Raw genomic sequence first — 21,931 nt, forward strand, 5'->3', positions numbered from 1 at the left:
TACCTCAAGATCCACACAGAAATGGTTCTGTGACAACAAAATCAATGTTCTGCCATGGCCAACTCAGTCGCCGGACCTCAATCCAATCGAAAACCTGTGGGCTGAGTTGATGAGGGCAGTTGATAAGCACAAACCCAAGAATGTGAAGGATCTTGAAAGGATCTGCATAGAGGAATGGTCCAAAATCCCTCCAAATGTGTTCCTTAACCTTGTCAAACATTACAGGAAAAGACCATGCTGTTATCCTTGCCAGAGGTGGTTGCACTAAGTACTAAATGAGGAGTGCCAATAATTATGAAACCTTGATTTTGGTGAAATGTATTTAGTATTAAATAATTGTATGATTTTGGTGGGTTCCATTGAAACATTAAAGTACAGTATTTCTCACATGTTGGTATTTTGAGTTTATCTCTATAATTATATTGTTTATATTTTTTGAAGTATTGTTTGTGCATTGCCAGTCAGGGGTGCCAGTAATTTTGGAGCCCACTGTAGCTACAGCCTCGCTTTCTATCTCTGCTCCATGTGCTTATAGCAAACAGCACTTGAACCAGTAGTTTACCTCGGTAGAGGAACATGAGCGTCTCCCACAGGCACAGGCACAGCAGCGGGTCCTTTACCACCAGGCGTGATAGCCGTCCAGCCAGATGCCCATCAGGCCGCAACCCGTCCTCTTTGCCCAGACCCCCATCCCAGGTGGAGAGCAGTGATGGGGGTCCCCCTTCTCCCCGGCCGTCCCCCCGGCAGGCGCAACGCGAGATGGGCCTATCCCTGGCCTTGGGCCCCAGCAACAGCTGTCTGAAGTAGGGGCTGACAGCACAGAGGACGGCGGCATGCCCCCAGCCCAGCTCCTTCCCAGAGTCCCCAGCGTAGAAGGCTACATCGGCAAACTGGGCGCCGCGCTCCAGCAGCCACTGTAGGTCCTGAGAGAAGCTGGACTCCTCCACTCGGATGGGCGGAAGACGTGCTGGATGGATGGATGGCGAGAGGGAGAGAAAGAGAGAGATTAGAGAGTTGGGCGAGGGGATGAGGGAAAAGCAGAGTATTAGCTAAAAGGTAAACAGAGACACTGTTAAGGTAAATCAATGTCCTATTATAATCCTATTTCTGCTTAATCCACGCTGCACCCCTGTGCACCTCATCACTTTTTTATTGCCACTCAGTTTTAGCCTGGTTTACAGGAAAGCTTCTCCAGGAATCAATGCACTTCATATTTAATGGATGTTGCACTACAGAGCGAGAGAGAGTTAAGTAGAGTTGGACGGGCCCCAGGCAAGTCAACCCACCCACCCACCTACTTTGGCAGTGCTGCTCTTCGCTGTCAATCACCAAGTCAAAGTTCATCAGACATAGTGGCTAAATGGCAAGGCTGCTATATTTAGTATGTTTACTGTAGCTTAGCCGTGTGCTCTGTACATGAACACAGATAGGTGTAGTATTTGTACTACACATTCACAGGAATAAACAAAGAATGAACCCTATAGGGTGAGGGGCTGACTAAAAGATCATTCTAAACTTTGATAAAGCAGTGAAAGTTTATGTTCTATATTGAGAAAAGGAAGCAAATGTGCAATCACAGTTTGCTACAACCAAAATGTGATCATCTACTGAAGCTTAAGATACAGCGACAAAGTTTAAACAACGTTTCAACCAGCATGATATATATGATCTTCGTCAGGTCACCTGTATAATGATGTATTTTCACTAACCTTCAGTCGAAGATCCCATTTGGGCAGGAAACTCCCCAATTATTTATTCAGCTCCTCTGGCATGTTTGGATATGCGCAATTACTCTCTTTTCATAATTCCTAATTAATCTCATGAGCTAAAAATAGTCCTGATATTCTCATCTCAGATCTCACAGATCTTGAATCCATGCTAAATAAATCCCCCAAAAGTAAGGTATCTATTAGATTGGTCCAGCTGTATACATTTTGTAATTTGACTATTCTGTGTCTACTATACATTTGGTTAAAACACCCAACTGTGTAATTGATTGGTTAAAATGTAGTCACATATAGTTGGGTGATTATCAGAAGAAAAAATATATGTATAATTCAAAACATCTAGTGCCATGTTTATAACAACAGTAGCATGTGCAGGGAGAACAAGAAAGGGTTGAGAATTAAACCCAGAGGAACACTACAAGTAAAGTTGATATAATATACACATAGAACTAATTTAAAGGTGCCCCTATTCTAGTATTACAGTCTCTCACCTGGTTGTTCCAGATGAGGGGGGCGGGGCTCATTCAGCTTGTTGCCACGTCTCTTTTCTGGACGGTCGTTGGCCTTTTGCTTCAAACATTGAATCATGAAGTACTCCAGCTGAATACATACACAAACACACCCTAGTTAGCATAAACATACACACCAAGATAAAATTGTGACATAATTAAACATTTTATAATCACACAGCATCCAGTCCCATTCTTATCTCCACTAGCACTATGGCCAATAACATAATACTCTGGCATCTAAATCAGGGATGAGCAAATTCAGTCCTCAGGGGCTGGAGTGGTGTGACACTGTTTCCCGACCCCTAGCAAACACAGCTAATTGCATTCTATACTGAAGATCATATGATTAGTTGATTAATGGAGTTAGCTGGGGCAAAGGTTTGACACCAATCAGGCCCCTGAGGCCTGGCATTGCATCCCTGCTCTAGATCATCAATGATGAATGATAACATTGATCACACACCAGTCATAAATCACACCATCAAACAATGATCACTTCATAACTGGCAGATGCCGACACTCACCACGCTGCCAAAGTAGCGGCTCACAAAGACATGGTTGAGGGAGGGTAGCTCCAGATAAGTGGCCCCCAGGTCCCTAGAGAGCTGCAGGCCCTCGCTGTGGGGGACGCAGCTGCTCCAGTCTGATGCACATAGGGGGCATGTGCAGGGGGGCCCCTCATCTAGACAGTGAGAGGACAGGAGAGGTGAGTGAGACAGGATGAAATGTACCTCCTCTAAATGTCCACCACAGGAGGCTGCTGAGGGGAGAACAGCTCATAATAATGGCCGGAACAAAGCGAATGGAATGACATCAAACACATGGAAACCATGTGTTAGATGTATTTGATACCATTCCACAAATTCCGCTCCAGCCATTACCACAAGCCCGTCCTCCCCAATTAAGGTGCCACCAACTTCCTGTGATGTACACACACACACACTCAGTGCACAAAAACACGGTACCACCCACAAAACTTCCAGCAGAAAATCTCTCTATTATATGTTATCCATCATAGATATAAGCACATACTGACATTCAGATGGATTTACAATGCATGCATAGACATACCCTGCATATGCATACTTCAGCCTACATGCAGAGAGACAAAGTCAGAGAGCGAGAATATAAAGAAAAAATTACGCATCTATCAGAATCCTAAATGTGTACTTGTAAGCACAGCAGTGTTCTAGAATATTGGACCGTTCATACTTTTCGAATTCTCAGTGCGGTGTAGCAATTTCTCCAACAGTCACCCCATTCAAATTAATAGAGGACACGTACGCAGAGCCGTGTTGGTTGGGATTTTTGGGGAGGTGTGCGTTTGGGCTTTTGAGTCCCTTGCGGATGGTGGACTCAGAGCCACGCAGCTATATCACAATGGGAAGCCGGATTATCGCATCTCTGCGTCTGTGGACTCTGGATTACATTTAAGAGGGAAATGTAGGGAGAAGTAAAAAGATGTGGTGAAGGAGCTAGAGAGCGAGAGTGGGGCGGTCTGCTCAGTGCCAAATGCAAGGAATAAATCACTCTGCTAATAAAACTGCAGGCATAGAGTGAAAGGTAGACACTGTCTGTTGTGCGTTTGTGCGTGTGTGTGATGTGTGCTGCAATGATTTTGCCCTAAGTCACCTAACCAAGGCAACAGGAAACAACTGCACACAGCTGTCATCCACCACATTCATTTGGGGATAGCTTTAGCACAGACAATAAAGCAGTGACAAAACAATAGAAAAACAGGGTGTCAGATCCACCACCATCCCACAAGCCACCTCTCTCACCACCAAAGTGTTATCAAATACTATTATCATTTTGCAATGAAGCTCTGGCAAGATCTTAAAGCATCTCACCAAGCTAAAAATAACCCATCATGAATGTGGTGTATTCGTTTACACCACTGAAATAAAAAAGATGGGGACACACAGAAGCATAGACATTAAAGTGGGCATGATGGTTAATACTTTGCTAGTTTAATACCACTGACCTGGGTGATACCAGGTGTCACTGTACCACACAAAGTGTGTGTGGGTGTGTGTGTCAGGGTTTGGACTGTTTGTTGTTTAAACCATGAAGACACATTACTTAGATGCAAAAGCCTGGGGCCTGTTTGAGATTTAATCATAAAATGAGAATCATCCTCTTAACTGAAAAGACAAATCCACTCCTTCAGCCATTTCCTCTGCTCCTACAGTATGTAATGTAGCCATACTTTCAAAAGACACAAAATGGTATAGATTATATTTTTGGATGATATTAGTTTAGTTTCAGTTTATTGCATCATAACAGAGTTATGTCAGATGGCATTAACATGGTTGGAAGCCATAACCTATTATGAGTGGTGTGAGAGGCCTCATATCCAGTCAATGTCAGTGTTTCTAAAAGTGCTTTGAGTGAACCATTGACTACAATGGATTGTAAGACTGCCGAGCAAAACTTCCCCACTCGACTCATTTTACAAAATGTAATCTTTATTTAACCAGGCAGATTAATAAAGACAATGACAACCTGGCATGTGGTAAGTACATGGCAGTGGAGGATCCTCAGATGAGGAAGGGGAGGACCATCCTCCTCAGTGAATTTAATAAAAAATACACATTTTAAAACACTTAAAACGTTTTTTAGATAAAACTATAGTAAATATAATCACGTCACCAAATAATTAATTAAAACACACTATTTTCCAAATAAGGTCTGCAGTAGCCTCAACAGCACTCTACAGAGTAGCACCATGGTGTAGCCGGAGGACAGATAGCTTCTGTCCTCCTCTGAGTACATTGACTTCAATACAAAACCTAGGAGGCTCACGTTTCTCACACCCTGCCATAGACTTACACTGTAATTATGATAACTTCCGGAGGACATCCTCCAACCTATCAGAGCTCTTGCAGCATAAACTGACATGTTGTCCACCCAATCAAAGGATCAGAGAATGAATCTAGTACTGAAAGCATAAGCTACAGCCAACTAGCACTGCAGTGCATAAAATGTGGTGGGTAGTTGACTCAAGGGGAGATAAAAACTGTTCAACTATTTTCTTTAACAAATTAATTTATTCCTAAATGAAGGAGAAGCAAGAGAGAAATATATATATAGAGAGAGAGAGAGTGTCATTTTTTTCAGTTTCACTTACTTAGCTAGCTAATGCAGCTAGCTAGTTTAGCCTACAAAAACACCCTGCTCAAACAGAGCATGTTGCTATGTTAGCTAGCTGGCTATGACTATCCAACAAAACACTGGAACTGTTCCAAGTCAAGGCAAGCTTTTGGTTTAACTAATTTATTGCCACCGGGGCCTACCGGTGTAACTGCTTACTGACTGTACACTGTAACGTTACTGCATGATTGTAGCGAGTTCACGAACGCGTTAGTTCTATTAGCCTAGCTGACTATGACGTTACTTTAGCTAATATGGTGACAACGATCTAGGCTGTGTGTAGCGGTTTGGCTTGGAAAGTTTTTTTCGCTTGGTCCCATAAAGCTGATGTGTTGTGTATTGAAGTCCACAGGCGATGGGAAGAGGTGAAAGGAGGAGAGTGCATAATGTAGACGCAAGAAGGAATACAACGTGGCTGCTATGAAACTGTGAACTGTGTGTGCGTGTGATCAGGGGTGTATTCATTCCGCCAATTCTGTTGAAAAAGTTTTTTCAACAGAAGCAAATGGCACAAAACGGGGATAAACATACCTGAATTTGTCCAATAGAAACTCTTGTTTGCAACTGTAGGGCTAAGGATTACACCCTAGATCAGCTAGATGCAGGCAAGAGTGTGCAAGGCGGTATTGAATGTCACTGTCTGTCCATGTGTCACTGTTTGTCACCTCAAATGTGTCTCTCAACCTGTGTGCAACTACGTTGTAAACTTTCACTCATAGGCTAGGTTGTTGCAACCTCATGATGGGTATAGGGAACATTTGATGTAGTGTAGTAGCCTAAACCTATCGCTGTTACATTTAACTGGGTGAATGGAATATGATGACAGTCACCCAATATGTTGTAATAGAAATAAGGCCATGCTCATAAAAAAAAAAATTGTCCTCCCTCATCTGAAACAGCACTGACCGTCACTGGTACACGGCAATACAAAATATAGCACAAGAACACAACAGAACAAAATGGTGTTGTGGTCGAGGATAGACCAATGTTGTCTCACCGTTTAGGCGGGCGCCCACAGCAACCAGAATAACAGGCATGCCCCAGTGGTGTAGGAGGGGGCGAAGTCTAGGGGCGTATCCGTTGCGCACTTGCTGGAAGGCCAGCTTGTCGTTGACCGAGTACTTGATAACAAGGATGTCAGCCTGTTCTAGAACGCTCCGCACGCTGGCCCAGTCACTGTCCAACAGATCCTGTCCACACACACACCAATCTCATTAGTAATGCATGAACATTATAGGGACCATTTCCCGGACCCAGATTAAGCCTCATCCTGGACTAAAAAGAAATGCAAATTGAGACTTGCAAACAGTCTCCATCAGACCTGGGTTCAAATATTTTGGAAATCATTTCAATTTCCTTAGTTGTGCTTGATTCAGCTTGCCTGTCTTAAAGGAACCAATAGAGTGGCCTCAAAAAGTTATACCCCACCCATCTGATACTGCAGGCAGGCCAAAGCCAACGCTCACATATTTAAGAGATTTCAAATACAATTTGAACCCAGGTCTGGCCTAAACCAAACAGGCCCCAAAGGTTTTATACTGGAAAAAGATTGAAAATAGTAACAGTAGCTGTGGTATGCTTAATTACATGCTATCTCATCTACGCCCTCAGAGAAGTGGTTAGATTTGTTCCACTGCCCTTGCTAAAAACGGTTTTGGAATTCAAAATGCAGTTACATCTCAAGAGCACGCGTCACAATCAAGCCAGCCAGGTAAACAAACATCAACAGTGGCTGGCAGAGTGACTCACTAACTCCTTTATGATGACAATGGTCTTGTGACAAAACAAAGGCCTTTCTTCCCTGCCTGCTTATTGGACTGGCTTGGCTTGGCCCCTGATAACCTCCGTCTGTCTCCACTAATCAAATCTATCCTGAAAGGGAAAAGATTAGCCATCGTTGTGGAGAAGACAATGGTCTGCCTATTTCCAGCCATTCTAAACATTTTGTCATGGGGTGCAGAGAAAATGTTGCAGTTTTAAAACACATTTTCTTGCAATTCTATACATTTTACCATGTCTAATGTGTACTCGTGATATTTGAGTGACTTGAACATTACTACAAAATCTATGGGCTAAAAAACCTAGCTACAAAACGTAGCTGACAATGCCTAGTTGATCTGGACATTTTGAACAAGTTATAAATAGCTCTCTAAGGTGCTTCATTCTATAGCTAGAGGACTCCTAATATCTCTAGGATACATCTCCAGGAGTGATAAGTATATTTTTTGTCTTTATCTGTTGTTGTTTAGTACTGTCTTTTCATTTGCAAGGGCCATCCACTTTAACTGCTGCCTGACTTCACAGTAGCCTACTTGATGTGTGAACTGCTGACCGCTCATTACATCAACCAGGAATAAGGTGCAGGGCACTTTGTGACTTGTTTTGGGAATCAGTTGCTGTATTGGAGGGGGAGTGGTTTCTCCTCTCCTAGGCAATCATCAATTAATACTGGGAGCTTTGCTCTTCACCTCTGCTAGGCAATTAGCAATTAGTGTTAGTACTTCAGTCTCCCCTGGTTGCTCAGCAGCAGCTGTAAGAGGCGGTCTCATCGGAAATACTAAGACCGTTGGGAAAACAAAGACTGCTCTGAAGTTATTTGAGGAAGGAAAGAGAGGAAGGCTCCACACCACTCTCTCACTTATCTTGCCTAGTACCTAGTTACACTACATGACCAAAGGTATGTGGACACCTGCTCGTCGAACATCTCATTCCAAAATCATGGGTTTTAATATGGATTTGGTCCCTCCTTTGCCGCTATAACAGCCTCCACTCTTCTGGGAAGGCTTTTCACTAGATGTTGGAACATTCCTGTGGGGACTTACTTCGATTCAGCCACAAGAGCATTAGTGAGGTCGGGCACTGATGTTGGGCGATTAGGCCTGGCTTGCAGTCGTCGTTCCAATTCATCCCAAAGGGGTTTGATCGGGTTGAGGTCAGGGCTCTGTGCAGGCCAGTCAAGTTCTTCCACATCCATCTTGACAGACCATTTCTGTATGGACCTCGCTTTGTGCACAGGGGCATTGTCATGCTGAAACAGGAAAGGGCCTTCCCCAAACTGTTGCCACAAAGTTCTAGACAAATCGTCTAGAATGTCAATGTATGCTGTAAAGTTAAGATTTCCCTTCACTGGAACTAAGAGGCCTAGCCCGGAACCAGGAAACCAGGAAAAACAGGGAAAAACAGCTCCAGAACATTATTCCTCCTCCACCAAACTGTACAGTTGGCACTATGCAGTTGGGCAGGTAGCGTTCTTCTGGCATCTGCCATTCTCAGATTCATTCGTCGGACTGCCAAATGGTGAAGTGTGATTCATCCCTCCAGAGAACGTTTCCACTGCCCCGGTAAGCTGGTAACTGGTAAGCTTTACACCCCTTCAGCCGACGCTTGGCATTGCACATGGTGATGTTAGGCTTGTGTGCAGCTGCTCGGCCATGGAAACCCATTTCATAAAGCTCCCAACGAACAGGTCTTGTGCTGACATTGCTACCAGAGGAAGTTTGGAACTCGGTAGTGAGTGTTGCAACGGAGTACAGACGATTTTTACACGCTACGTGCTTCAGCATTCGGCAGTCCTGTTCTGTGAGCTTGTATGGCTTACCACTTCGTGGCTGAGCCGTTGTTGCTCCAAGATGTTTCCACTTCACAATAACATCACTTACAGTTGAGCGGGCAGCTCTAACACTGACTTGATGTGAAGGTGGCATCCTATGACAGTGCCACGTTGAAAGTCACTGAGCTCTTCAGTACGGGTCTTTTTTTTTTAAAAACCTTTATTTAACTAGGCAAGTCAGTTAAGAACAAATTCTTATTTACAATGACAGCCTACCAAAAGGCCTACTGCGGGGACGGGGGCCTGGGATAAAAAATAAATACATTATAAATATAGGACAAAACACATCACAACAAGAGAGACAACACTACATAAAGTGAGACTTAAGACAACATAGCATGGTAGCAACACAACATGGTAGCAGCACAAAACATGGTGCAAACATTGGGCACAGACAACAGCACAAAGGGCAAGAAGGTAGAGACAACAATACATCCGTCAAAGCAGCCACAACTGTCAGTAAGAGTGTCCATGATTGAGTCTTTTAATTAAGAGATTGAGATAAAACTGTCCAGTTTGAGTGTTTGTTGCAGCTCGTTCCAGTCCCTAGCTGCAGCGAACTGAAAAGACGAGCGACCCAGGGATGTGTGTGCTTTGGGGACCTTTAACAGAATGTGACTGGTAGAACGGGTGTTGTATGTGGAGGATGAGGGCTGCAGTAGATATCCCAGATGGGGGGAGTGAGGCCTAAGAGGGTTTTATAAATAAGCATCAACCGGTGGGTCTTGCGACGGGTATAGTTTACAGAGGAGTATAGAGTGCAGTGAAGTGTCCTATAAGGAGCATTGGTGACAAAACTGATGGCCGAATGGTAAAGCACATCTAGCCGCTCGAGAGCACCCTTACCTGCCGATCTATAAATTATGTCTCCGTAATCTAGCATAGGTAGGATGGTCATCTGAATCAGGTTTAGTTTGGCAGATGGGGTGAAAGAGGAGTGATTACGATAGAGGAAACCAAGTCTAGATTTATCTTTAGCCTGCAGCTTTGATATGTGTTGAGAGAAGGACAGTGCACCGTCTAGCCATCCTCCAAGTACTTGTATGAGGTGACTACCTTAAACTCTTAACCCTCAAAGGTAGTAATAACACCTGTGGGAAGAGGGACATTCTTCTTACCAAACCACATGACCTTTGTTTTGGAGGTGTTCAGAACAAGGTTAAGGATTGAGAAAGCTTGTTGGACACTAAGAAAGCTTTGTTGTTGAGCATGTAACACTAAATCCAGGGAGGGGCCAGCTGAGTATAAGACTATCATCTGCATATAAATGGATGAGAGAGCTTCCTACTGCCTGAGCTATGTTGTTGATGTAAATTGAGGAGAGCGTGGGGCCTAGGATCGAGCCTTGGGGTACTCCCTTGGTGACAGGCAGTGGCTGAGACAGCAGATTTTCTGACCATATACACCTCACTCTTTGAGAAAGGTAGTTAGCAAACCAGGCCAAAGACCCCTCAGAGAGACCAATACTCCTTAGCCGGCCCACAGGAATGGAATGGTCTACCGTATCAAAAGCTTTGGCCAAGTCAATAAAAATATCAGCACAATATTGCTTAGATAGAATCAAGGGCAATGGTGGCTTCATTGATTAAGGTTGCAGTGACACATCCATAACCTAAGCGGAAACCAGATTGCATACCCGAGAGAATACTATAGACATCAAGAAAGCCAGTCAGTTGATTATTGACAAGTTTTTCCAACACTTTTGATAAACAGGGCAAAATAGAAATAGGCCTATAACAGTTAGGATCAGCTTGATATCCCCTTTAAAGGACGAACTGTGGCTGCCTTCCAAGCAATGGGAACCTCCCCAGAAAGGAGAGACAGGCTTGGCGATGATAGGGGCAGCAACCTTAAAGAAGAAAGGGTCTAAACCATCTGACCCAGATGGCTTTTTGGGGTCAAGTTTAAGGATCTCCTTTAGCATGTCGAACTCAGTGACTGCCTGCAGGGAGAAACTTTGTAACAGGGCAGGGGGAAAAGAGGGAGAAGCATCAGAGATAGTCGCATTAGAAGGGGTGGGAGATGAGGAAATGTTGGACAGGCAAGGAGGCATGGCTAAGTCAAATAGGAATCCTGACTTAATGAAGTGGTGATTAAAGAGCTCAGCCATGTGCTTTTTGTCAGTAACAACCACACCATCAACATTAAGGGACATGGGCAGCTGTGAGGAGGAGGGTTTATTCTCCAGGTCTTTAACCGTTTTCCAGATCTTCTTGGGGTTAGACCCACAGAGAAAGAACTGCTTCTTTAAGTAACTAACTTTGGCCTTCCGTATAGCCTGAGTGCACCTATTTCTAATTTGCCTGAACGATAGTCAGTCAGCCTGAGTATGCGTGTACCGAACCTTTCACCAAATCCAATTCTTGAGGTGGAGAACTCTGCAAAATCACGGTCGAACCAGGGGCTGAACCTGTTTAATTCTCATTTTCTTTATGGTGGTGTGTTTGTTAACAATACCACTGAAAATATCAAATGCCATTGTCAGTAACAACCATTCTACTGCCAATGTTTGTCTATGAAGATTGCATTGCCGTGTGCTCGACTTTATACCCGTCAGCATTGTTTGTGGCTGAAATAGTCGAATCCACTAATTTGAAGGGTGTCCAAATACTTTTGTTTATATAGTGTATTTTCTGATGATTTCCTTTTGTTCTTTTGTAGCTTTGTCAACTGTATGTGTTTTATCTATACCCTGTTTGCTCCTCTCCCTGCAGGCTTTACAGACACTCCCCAGCCCTTGGCTGTAACCCTTCTATACTGAACAAAATTATAAACGCAACATGCAACAATTTGACTGAGTTACAGTTCATATGAGGAAATCAGTCAATTGAAATCAATTCATTAGGCTCTACACTAAGAATTTCATATGACGGGGAATACAGATATGCATCTGTTGGTCACAGATACCTTAATAAAAATGGGCCTCAGGATCACATCATGGTATTTCTGTGCATTCAAATTGCCATCGATAAAATGCAATTGTGTTCGTTGTCCTTAGATTATGCCTTCCCATACCATAACCCCACCGCCACCATGTGGCACTCTGTTCCCAACGTTGACATCAGCACACCGCTCACCCCCACACAACGCCATACACGTGGTCTGCGGTTGTGAGCCGAGTTGGATGTACTGCCAAATTCTCTAAATGACGTTGGAGGCGGCTCATGGTAGAGAACATGACATTCAATTCTCTGGCAACAGCTCTGGTGAACATTCCTGCAGTCAGCATGCCAATTGCACACTCCCTCAAAACATCTGTGGCATTGTGTTGTGTGACAAAACTGCACATTGTAGAGTGGCCTTTTATTGTTCCTAGCACAAGATGCACCTGTGTAATGATCATTCTGTTTAATCAGCTTCTTGATATGCCACACCTGTCAGGTGGATGGATTACCTTGGCAAAGGAGAAATGCTCACTAACAAGGATGTAAACAAATTTATGCACAACATATGAGAGAAATACGTTTTTTGTGCATATGGAACATTTCTGTGATCTTTTATTTCACCTCATGAAACATGGGACCAACACTTTACATGTTGCGTTTATATTTTTGTTCAGTGTAATTTAGTGTATCCTATGCATACAACTCATGTGAAACTCCAGGTCTCTGGCCGTGTTTGGAACTGCCGATCTGCAGTCAAGAACGCAGAATTCATCTCAGCCTATGCTACCCCTATGCTACCCAGTCCCTTGACTTTTTTGCCCTGACAGATCACCCCAGAGAACACTGCTACTCCAGCTGCTCTCTCTTCATCTGACTACGTTTTCCCTCATAGACCAAGAGCATCTGGTCGTCGCGGTGGTGGCACAGGGCTACTAATTTCTCCTAAGTGGAGATTTCTCTTTTCTCCCTCTTTTACCTGTCCATCTCCTCATTTGAATTCCATGCTGTCACTGTTACTTGTCTACTCAAGCATAACATTGTTATCATCTATCGCCCACCAGGTGCCCTTGGAGAGTCCCTCAATGAGCTTGACACCTTGATAAGCTAATTTCCTGACGATGGCTCACCACTCTTCGTACTTGGAGACTTCAACCTCCTGACATTTCCAGATCTCTCTTTTCCCCTCCTTACCTCTTTTGACCTCACCCTTTCCCAACCCCCTCCAATTCACAAGGCAGGCAATACGCTTGACCTCATCTTTACTAGAGTCTGTTCTCCTACTAATGTCACTGCAACCCCCTTTCAGGTCTCTGATCATTACTTTCTTTCTGTTTCTGTCTCCCTTTCTTCAACCCTAGCCACTCAGCCCCTACCCAGATGGTCATGCGCTGTCATAATCTTCGCTCTCTATCTCCCACTACTCTTCTATCCTATCATCTCTCCCTTCTGCTAAATCCTTCTCCCTCCTTTCTCCGGATTCTGTCTCTTCGACCCTACTCTCCTCCCTTTCTGCATCCTATGAGTCACTCGCACTGCCCCCTTTCCTCCCGGCCGGCTTGGCCCTCCCCTCCTGCTCCATGGCTGAGTTACTCATTGCGAACTTACAGAACAAGGCTGCAGGCATCTGAGCGAAAATGGAGGTAAACTTCCGGAGGACCTATCATCTTTTCACTTCCTCCTCTCTACCTTCTCTTCCTCTGTATCTGCTGCTAAAGCCACTTTCTATCCCTCTAAATGTCAAGGTTCTTCCTCTAACCCTAGGAAACTATTTTCCACCTTCTCAACCCTTCTTAACCCTCCGCCCCCTCCTTCCTCCCTCTCTGAGGATGACTTTATCAACCACTTTTTAAAAAAGGTTGACGACATCTGCTCTATTGAGTCCACTGGTCCTGCTGACACAGAACTACCGTACGCCTTGAATTCTTTCTCCAGACAAAATCCTGTGACTAGTGAGGTCTGGCCGCCCAACAACCTGCCAGATTGATCCCATCCCCTCCTCCCTTCTCCAAACCATCTCTGGTGATCTGCTCACTTCTCACAAACAACAATGCAAAAACATTTACAAATATTAATAATAAACAAAGGACATCAAGGATGACTAAAATCATAACAGCGATGCCAACTGTATATGTTTGAATGCATGTCTGGCACTATTACATGTGTGTGTGTTCGTGTATGTGTGTATTTGAATGAGAGTGTGTGTGTATATGCATGTGTACAAACACCTGCACGGCATCAGCCTCAGGCAAACCGGCATTAGTTGTAAAAACACTGCCCCTCAGTGTCATTCAAACATACTTTTTATTATGTTTTATTTTGACTTTATTTTTGACTTTTATCTTTGACCATCATTCACAGCAACTTCACTTCCACTTGTCTCCAATTCCACCCACATTCCAACCCTCAGCTTCCCTCCGCCCATCCCACCTATCTCTGCTGGCCACCCTCGTCGGATTTCTACGCAACATATCTTTCAACTGTGCTGTGATGTTTAACGTACAATTTCAATCTATCTAATTGAATAGAATCTACAGAGTTGTTGAAGATAAATACTTTTACTAAGAGTATTAGTATATTAGTAATTGACTGACCCGGTCTCTCCAGATCTCCTAACAGTACTATTTCTAGGGTCAATTTAAGATCAATGCTATGCATTTTCAGCCATTCCTGAACCTGAGACCAGAAACAGGCGACCTGAGGGCAATACCAAAATAAATGGTCTATTGATTCTGTATTCTTAAAACAAAATCTGCAGAGCTTCAATGATTTTATGCCCCAAATATTCAACATTTTGCTGGTGGCAAGAATTCTATATAATAATTTTAGCTGAAAAGCACGAAGTCTTGAATCGTGTGTCGTTTTATATATCAACTCATACACCCTGTACCATGGAATCGGTACATCAAAAATCTATTTCCAACTACTTTGCAATCTGTATGGCACAGTTGCCAACATCCTGGTCATCAAATGAAACTGGTATACTTTCCTATTTATGCCATTTTTATTCCTTCGCCAGTTTTAATCCTTTATATTGGGCAGACAGACCAGTTCCCTACCTCCTCCTCCTGCCACCTGCCTCCTCCATTTTGGGGGTAATGCTGTAATCAATTGGTTGTACTCTTGGATTGAGTAGACCTTCCCATACAATTCTGATAACTCCATGAAGCACATAACTCTACCATTCCAATTTACAATATCATTTAAGAACAATATACCTTTACAAACATCTTTCTCATAAATACAGGTATTTTATCAACCAGCACATTTGAGTTCAGCCATAATATTTGTTGTAATATTTGTTCTATCTTTTCATTGGAATTAAATTGAAATTGTAGCCAGCTCTGCAATGCTTGTTTGAAAAAGGGAGAAACTTTGAAAAAGTTGCATTTTCAATTAATCGAAAATGTGACATGGTAATCTGCACAAAGGCAAAAAGGCCATTTTTAAACAATGGATTAACTTTTCTTAGTAATCTACTTGAGAACCATTTAGGGTTCAAGTAAAATGTTTGAATAAGTGAAGCTTTTAGAGAGAGGTGTAGTGCTTTTATATTTAATAATCTCAACCCACCCAATTCCTATTCATTATATACACTGCTCAAAAAAATTAAGGGAACACTTAAACAACACAATGTAACTCCAAGTCAATCACACTTCTGTGAAATCAAACTGTCCACTTAGGAAGCAACACTGATTGACAATAAATTTCACATGCTGTTGTGCAAATGGAATAGACAAAAGGTGGAAATTATAGGCAATTAGCAAGACACCCCCAATAAAGGAATGGTTCTGCAGGTGGTGACCACAGACCACTTCTCAGTTCCTATGCTTCCTGGCTGATGTTTTGGTCACTTTTGAATGCTGGCGGTGCTCTCACTCTAGTGGTAGCATGAGACGGAGTCTACAACCCACACAAGTGGCTCAGGTGGTGCAGCTCATCCAGGATGGCACATCAATGCGAGCTGTGGCAAGAAGGTTTGCTGTGTCTGTCAGCGTAGTGTCCAGAGCATGGAGGCGCTACCCCCCCCCCCCGACACCCAGGTGGCAACATGCATCTCTGCGTGCCTGGCAGGTATCTCAGCTTGGGTGTCACCACCTCAAGCTCAACCTTCACGAAACCGAGCATCTCTTCCTCCCAGGGAAAGCCTGCCCGCTCAAAGACCTCTCCATCACGGTTGACAACTCCCCAGTGTCGCACCTCCCAGAGTGCAAAGAACCTTGGCGTTACCCTGGACAACACCCTGTCATTCTCTGCAAACATCAAAGCAGTGACTCGCTCCTGCAGGTTCATGCTCTACAACATCCGTAGAGTACGACCCTACCTCACACAGGAAGCGGTGCAGGTCCTAATCCAGACACTTGTCATCTCCAGTCTGGACTTCTGCCAACTCACTGTTGGCTGGGCTCCCTGCTTGTGCATCAAACCCCTGCAATTTATCCAGAACACAGCAGCCTGCCTGCTTTTCAACCTTCCCAAGCTCTCCCATGTCACCCCACTCCTCTGCACACTCTACTGGCTTCCAGTCGAAGCTCACATCCAATACAAGACCATGGTACTTGCCTACGGAGCAGCCAGAGGAACTGCCCCTACAACCACAAACCCTATACCCCAACCCAAGCACTACGTTCTGCGACCTCTGGTCTCTTGGCCCTCCCACCCCTACAGGAAGGCAGCTCCCGCTCAGCCCAGTCCAAGCTCTTCTCTGTCCTGGCACCCCAATGGTGGAACCAGCTTTCCCCTGAATCTAGGACAGCAGATTCCCATCTTCCAAAAGCACCTGAAACCCTAACTCTTCAGAGTTTCTTAAATAATCCCCTTTCTCACCCCCCCCCCCCCCCCCCCCCCCCCCCCACCTTATTTATTTTTTTCCTAAACCAACACTTGCACTTCACTCTACACCCCCCCCCCCCCACCCCCCCCATTCTAGCTGGGATTTTGCTGATATGTGGTTGTCCCACCTAGCTATTTTAAGATGAATGCACTAAATGTTAGTCGCTCCGCTAAATGACTAAAGTGCAAATGACAAGAGAAAAACTGATGATGCACTATCCAATTTCGAAATTGCACCTTGTCCATTCTATTATTACAACTTTCAAGAGTAAGTTAAATGCCGGACTGAGTTCATTTGCAAAAAAAATAAAACACTCCCACAGGGGACGACGCTTGTCTGTTTTAACTCTCAATAATTTCTTATCACATTACAGAACTGTGCAAGTCATTTGGTCTCTCACTTGCAACACTCTCAAACCCTATTTCTTGTACTCCCCCTTTTCCAGCCCCCCTTCCCTTTACTCTATCACAGCCCCCCACACACTCACCCACCCTAACAGCTCCAGGGCCAAACCTACATAACAACCCTCTGACTCACCACACACACACACACACACACACACACACACACACACACACACACACACACACACACACACACACACACACACACACACACACACACACACACACACACACACACACACACCCACCCAGCTAGGGCAGTCCTGCACCACCACAGTGACGTCTCCAAACACGCGGGATGTGTACTCCATGAAGGCCGAGTTGGACAGACTGCTCTCCTCAGGTCCTCCAGCCACAGCTCCATGGCCCAAGTAGCTCCACAGCAGGCCCCCCTGGAGCTGGCCCTGACCCATGGCCTCTTCCCCGGGCCTCACTCCCCCAGGGCACTCGCTGCCCAGCGCAACAATATGAATGGACCTGTAAGCAAAGCACACCAGCGGGGGACACAGTGAAAGTCGGAACCTGGTACACCATGGGAGTGAATGTCATGTGTCTCTCAAATGCATTGTTGAATGCAGCAAAGGAGGGAATGTAATTTAGGGGGAAAGTGTGGTGAACACGTCTCTAATGCTGTACCTGTGAGGGATGCAGCAAGGAGGAAATTAAGAAGTGCATTTTTTCCTTATTATACATGTCTATCACGGAGACAATGCATCACGTTGTGTCATTGAGCGAATGACACTTGACAGGCGATGCTCCGTCTGAATTTTTTAGATTAGAAAATAATTGGAGAATTGCATTATTATCATTACTATAAATATTATTATTATTATCATTAGGATATTGCCTAATCCTATAACCTATTTTTGGCAAAACGTGTGGTGCACGCACATACATGCAAGGGGAGGTAGAGAGAGCAACTTACATGGTCACCACGGTTTTCCGCTGGTCAATGCCTCTTAAACACGTTCTCCCCCGATGCGTTTTCACATGAGTCCGCAGTGAAAGGCTTTCCGCAATGAGTCTCTGGTACAGGGACGCTAATCCCTCATATCGGTGGCTCGCTCACCGCGATCACGTTTGGATTGTTGTATTTCCTTCTCGTTGTTCATTCATAAAGCACAACCTCCTACAGTTTACGGTAATGTCCTGTCCGCATAGAGACGCTACGTCCAGGCATGCAAGAATGTAAACACCGCTTGGATCTAGCCGGCGACATGGACTACCAATGCGCTAAAAAAAAAGAAACAAGTTGTAAATTGGTTTTAAAAAATGAAAATAAAAAACTAGGCGGAGAAAGCAGAACATGAGGCTCGTGCCACGGCTCGATCCAATGAAAATTGACGTCACCTTATAAAACAAAGTCCCCTGGGCAGAGGAAGAAAAGTGGGGAGATAATGTACAGCGAGAGACCGAGAGCGAGAGAGGGGAGAGGGAGAAGGGGGAAAGAATGGAAAAGAGCAACAGACCTGGAGAGTGGACTCGCCTGACTCAGCAACAAAGACTAGACACACACTTACAGTGCATACACACACACACGCCAACAAAACCACACATCCACAAATGACGCGCAGCCCAAATTGCATTGTTATGTTCACACTCTACGCGGCCCTCTCAACACACCCACTGTTTCCTCCATAGTCTGTATACAAAAACTCGCCCGTTCGTTGACCTAATCTTATTCATTCTTATTATTCCAGCTGATAATAATGAATGCAAGTGATTGGGTTTGACAACATGGTCTTTGATTTGCATTATTCAGTGGCTGTGAACACAAATAAATCCAACAGAAGCTAAATTAGGAGGGATTATCGTTAAAACATGTCACTTCGACAAAGTGACAAACACTGGACCGCTCTATTCTCACAATAATAATATAGTGATTGCAAGATAATTGTCTATTCCAACATTGCGCCTCTCAGCAATCTATGATCATGTATAATGAATGAGGCTAATTTACTCTCCCAATCAATGTATGGAATTGACTTGCAGTTCTTGAAGTCGTGACATGATCGCCAATAGGGTCTATGCACCAAGACACTGCATTATTCAATGATAATGACATGATCATGGTATGGTAATTGAATGATAACGGTGTGATAATGTCATGATAATGAAGCAGTGTTGAAGCTGGCTTATATGCTAATTAGGCTTGAGTCGATGGAACAATTGGTGTTAATTGATTGATGCAGTGTGATACTGTAGTATTTGTATTTATTACAGATCCCCATTGGCAGCAGCTACTCTTCCTGGGGTCCAGCAAAATGAAGGCAATTTATACAATTTTTAAAACATTACAATACATTCACAGGTTTCACAACACAATGTGTGCCCTCGGGCCCCTACTCCACCACTAACACATATCTACAATACAAAATCCATGTGTACCTGTGTATAGTGTGTGTGTTAAAGTGTGTCTGTATGCATGTGGCTGTGCCTATGTTTGTGTAGCTCCACCGTCCCCACTGTTCCATAAGGTGTATTTTTATCAGTTTTTTAAATCAAATTTTTCTGCTTGCATCAGTTACTTGATGTGGAATAGAGTTCCATGTACTCATGGCTCTATGTAGTACTGTGCCCATCCCATAGTCTGTTCTGGACTTGGGGACTGTGAAGAGACCTCTTGTGGCATGTCTTGTAGGGTATGCATGAGTGTACGAGCTGTGTGCCAGTAGTTCAAACAGACAGCTCGGTGCACTTAACATGTCAATACCTCTCACTTTTAATGAGTTATGTGCAGTAGGTAGAGTCCCCTTTGGACAAACCCCAGGATCTTAATGGGGTTGTTCCCTCAGGGGGACAGACATGAAGACAAATCAAATTTGATTTGTCACATGCGCCAAATACAACAGGTGTAGACCTTACCGTGAAATGCTTACAAGCCCTTAACCAACAATGCAGTTCAAGAAATAGAGTAAAGAAAAGATTTACTAAATAAACTAAAGTAAAAAATATTATAAAAAGTAACACAATAAAATAACAGTAACGAGGCTATATTCATACCCTGGTACTGAGTCATTGTGCGGGGGTACAGGTTAGTCGAGGTAATTTGTACATGTAGATGGGGGTAAAGTGACTATGCATAGATAATAAACAGCAAGTAGCAGCAGTGTAATGTAAATAGTCTGGGTGGCCATTTGATTAATTGCTCAGCAGTCTAATGGCTTGGGGGTAGCCATTAGGCCTATATGTAACAGGGGTTGTTCGGTGAACCACGCTCATGTGAAGAGCATCTTGCCTAAGTGAGACCTGAAGATTTGCATTGACTCCCAGAGCAAATGCCTTTGCACCTTAGCTCAGCGGGCTAACACTGTCCGAGCTAACACTGTCCGAGTGTAATGCAGGTGTTTCAGCTTGCACGATAAGTAGCCTTTAGCTTACACAGGCTAACACAGTCTTCTGCATAGAAGAACAGGGTTCAGACAGAGTTGGTGAACTCAGACCTGCACTATGACTGACATAGCGAATAATGTTTTCTATTTTATATTCATGCCTTCAAAAGAAACAGTCGTATACTTTGCACTGGAATGCTTACCAAATGTGCCCTTGTCTGGGACCAAATAAATCCTAAGAGTCTATTAACCTACCTTTCCATGACATGACTCTCCTAAAAATAACATCTATAACCCCACATTGTTTGATTGTGCATGCCTACGTTTGTGAATTGCATTACTATAAAAAATAAAAAATAAAAAAAATGTAATAAAATGTATGCACTCTCTGGATAAGAGCGTCTGCTAAATGACTAAAATGTAATGTAAATGTACTATATTATAATATTTAATTTCTTAGTTATTATTGTGCTCAGCTTTATGTTACCTTGGGCATTTGTCATGTCTTGATGAAATGCAATGCGTCACATAAGGGCTTGTGGCTCTATTCGCGTGCATCGGAGGTTACTGCAGGTCAGCAGAAGAAAACAGGATCATTCACGCACGAGAGCACATTAATATGCCCCCCACACAAATTCCCGGACCACTGACTTCTGCTATTCAAAGGGCGATAGAGTACAACTATGTCGATCACTCTCAACTCGAAGCATAATAATGCTCCTTTGTGGTGAGAAATTGGCTGGTAATATGTGGATTCGATTTTCAAAGGAACAATTTAATTTTCTTCTAAATAGTACCAGATAGGGGTTCTTTGTCTTGTAACCATAGCGGAACTCTTTTTGGTGCTACAGTATATAGAACCCTTTTTTTAAGGTTCAATAAAGAACCATGCTCATAAGGTTCTAAATGGAAACTGTATGGTGCTATAAATAACCCGTTCATAAGGTTCTAGAAAGAAACATTAAAAAAGGTTCTATATAGCACCAAAACAGGCTTTCACTATGGTTACAAACATTTTGGGGATATACAGAACCCTTTCTTATGGTATTTTATATAACCTTTATGGAGAAGGGTTCTATAAATAACCTTTCTCAATCTCAAAGGTTCTTGTAGATCCTTTTGAAGAACCATACAGGGTTTTTTATTCTGGACAGCCAGGGGCGAAAATCTGAGATCAACCTTGGAGGGGACAATTACATTAAATTTTCTCAAGAGCAATTCCTGAGGGGGACACCAAAAGTAGTGCTGTAACACATAGCATACGTTGTTAAATGTATATTGAGGAACCATAATTCCTACAACTGGATAATTGATAGGTACAGTGGTTAACTGAAGGGTTTTCCCAACTTGTTCAAATGTTTAAATCATTATAATTCTACTACTAATAATAGTTATAGCAGTGCTCCTTACCAGTCCAGTATGTATGCAGGTATTCGTACTTACAACCAGCAATATCAAGAAAGGTCAGTAGGTGACA

General features: G+C 43.6%; 1 protein-coding gene across 1 annotated transcript in view; it reads right to left on the bottom strand.

The window, feature by feature from the left end:
• Nucleotides 1-20,809, bottom strand: part of rhobtb3 (Rho related BTB domain containing 3) — a 32,982-nt gene extending 12,173 nt beyond the window's left edge. Inside the window, exons 1-6 of the mRNA XM_055868779.1 lie at nucleotides 18,048-20,809; nucleotides 17,371-17,599; nucleotides 6,390-6,582; nucleotides 2,764-2,921; nucleotides 2,219-2,327; nucleotides 563-967 (exon numbers count right to left, since the gene is read on the bottom strand). Of these exons, the coding sequence (XP_055724754.1) occupies nucleotides 563-967; nucleotides 2,219-2,327; nucleotides 2,764-2,921; nucleotides 6,390-6,582; nucleotides 17,371-17,599; nucleotides 18,048-18,049 (1,096 nt within the window). The 5' untranslated portion in view covers nucleotides 18,050-20,809. The remainder of the gene's footprint in view (nucleotides 1-562; nucleotides 968-2,218; nucleotides 2,328-2,763; nucleotides 2,922-6,389; nucleotides 6,583-17,370; nucleotides 17,600-18,047) is intronic.
• Nucleotides 20,810-21,931: the final 1,122 nt, after the last annotated feature.

This window comes from Salvelinus fontinalis, chromosome 18 (assembly GCF_029448725.1).
Source record: "Salvelinus fontinalis isolate EN_2023a chromosome 18, ASM2944872v1, whole genome shotgun sequence".
Taxonomy (NCBI): domain Eukaryota; kingdom Metazoa; phylum Chordata; class Actinopteri; order Salmoniformes; family Salmonidae; genus Salvelinus; species Salvelinus fontinalis.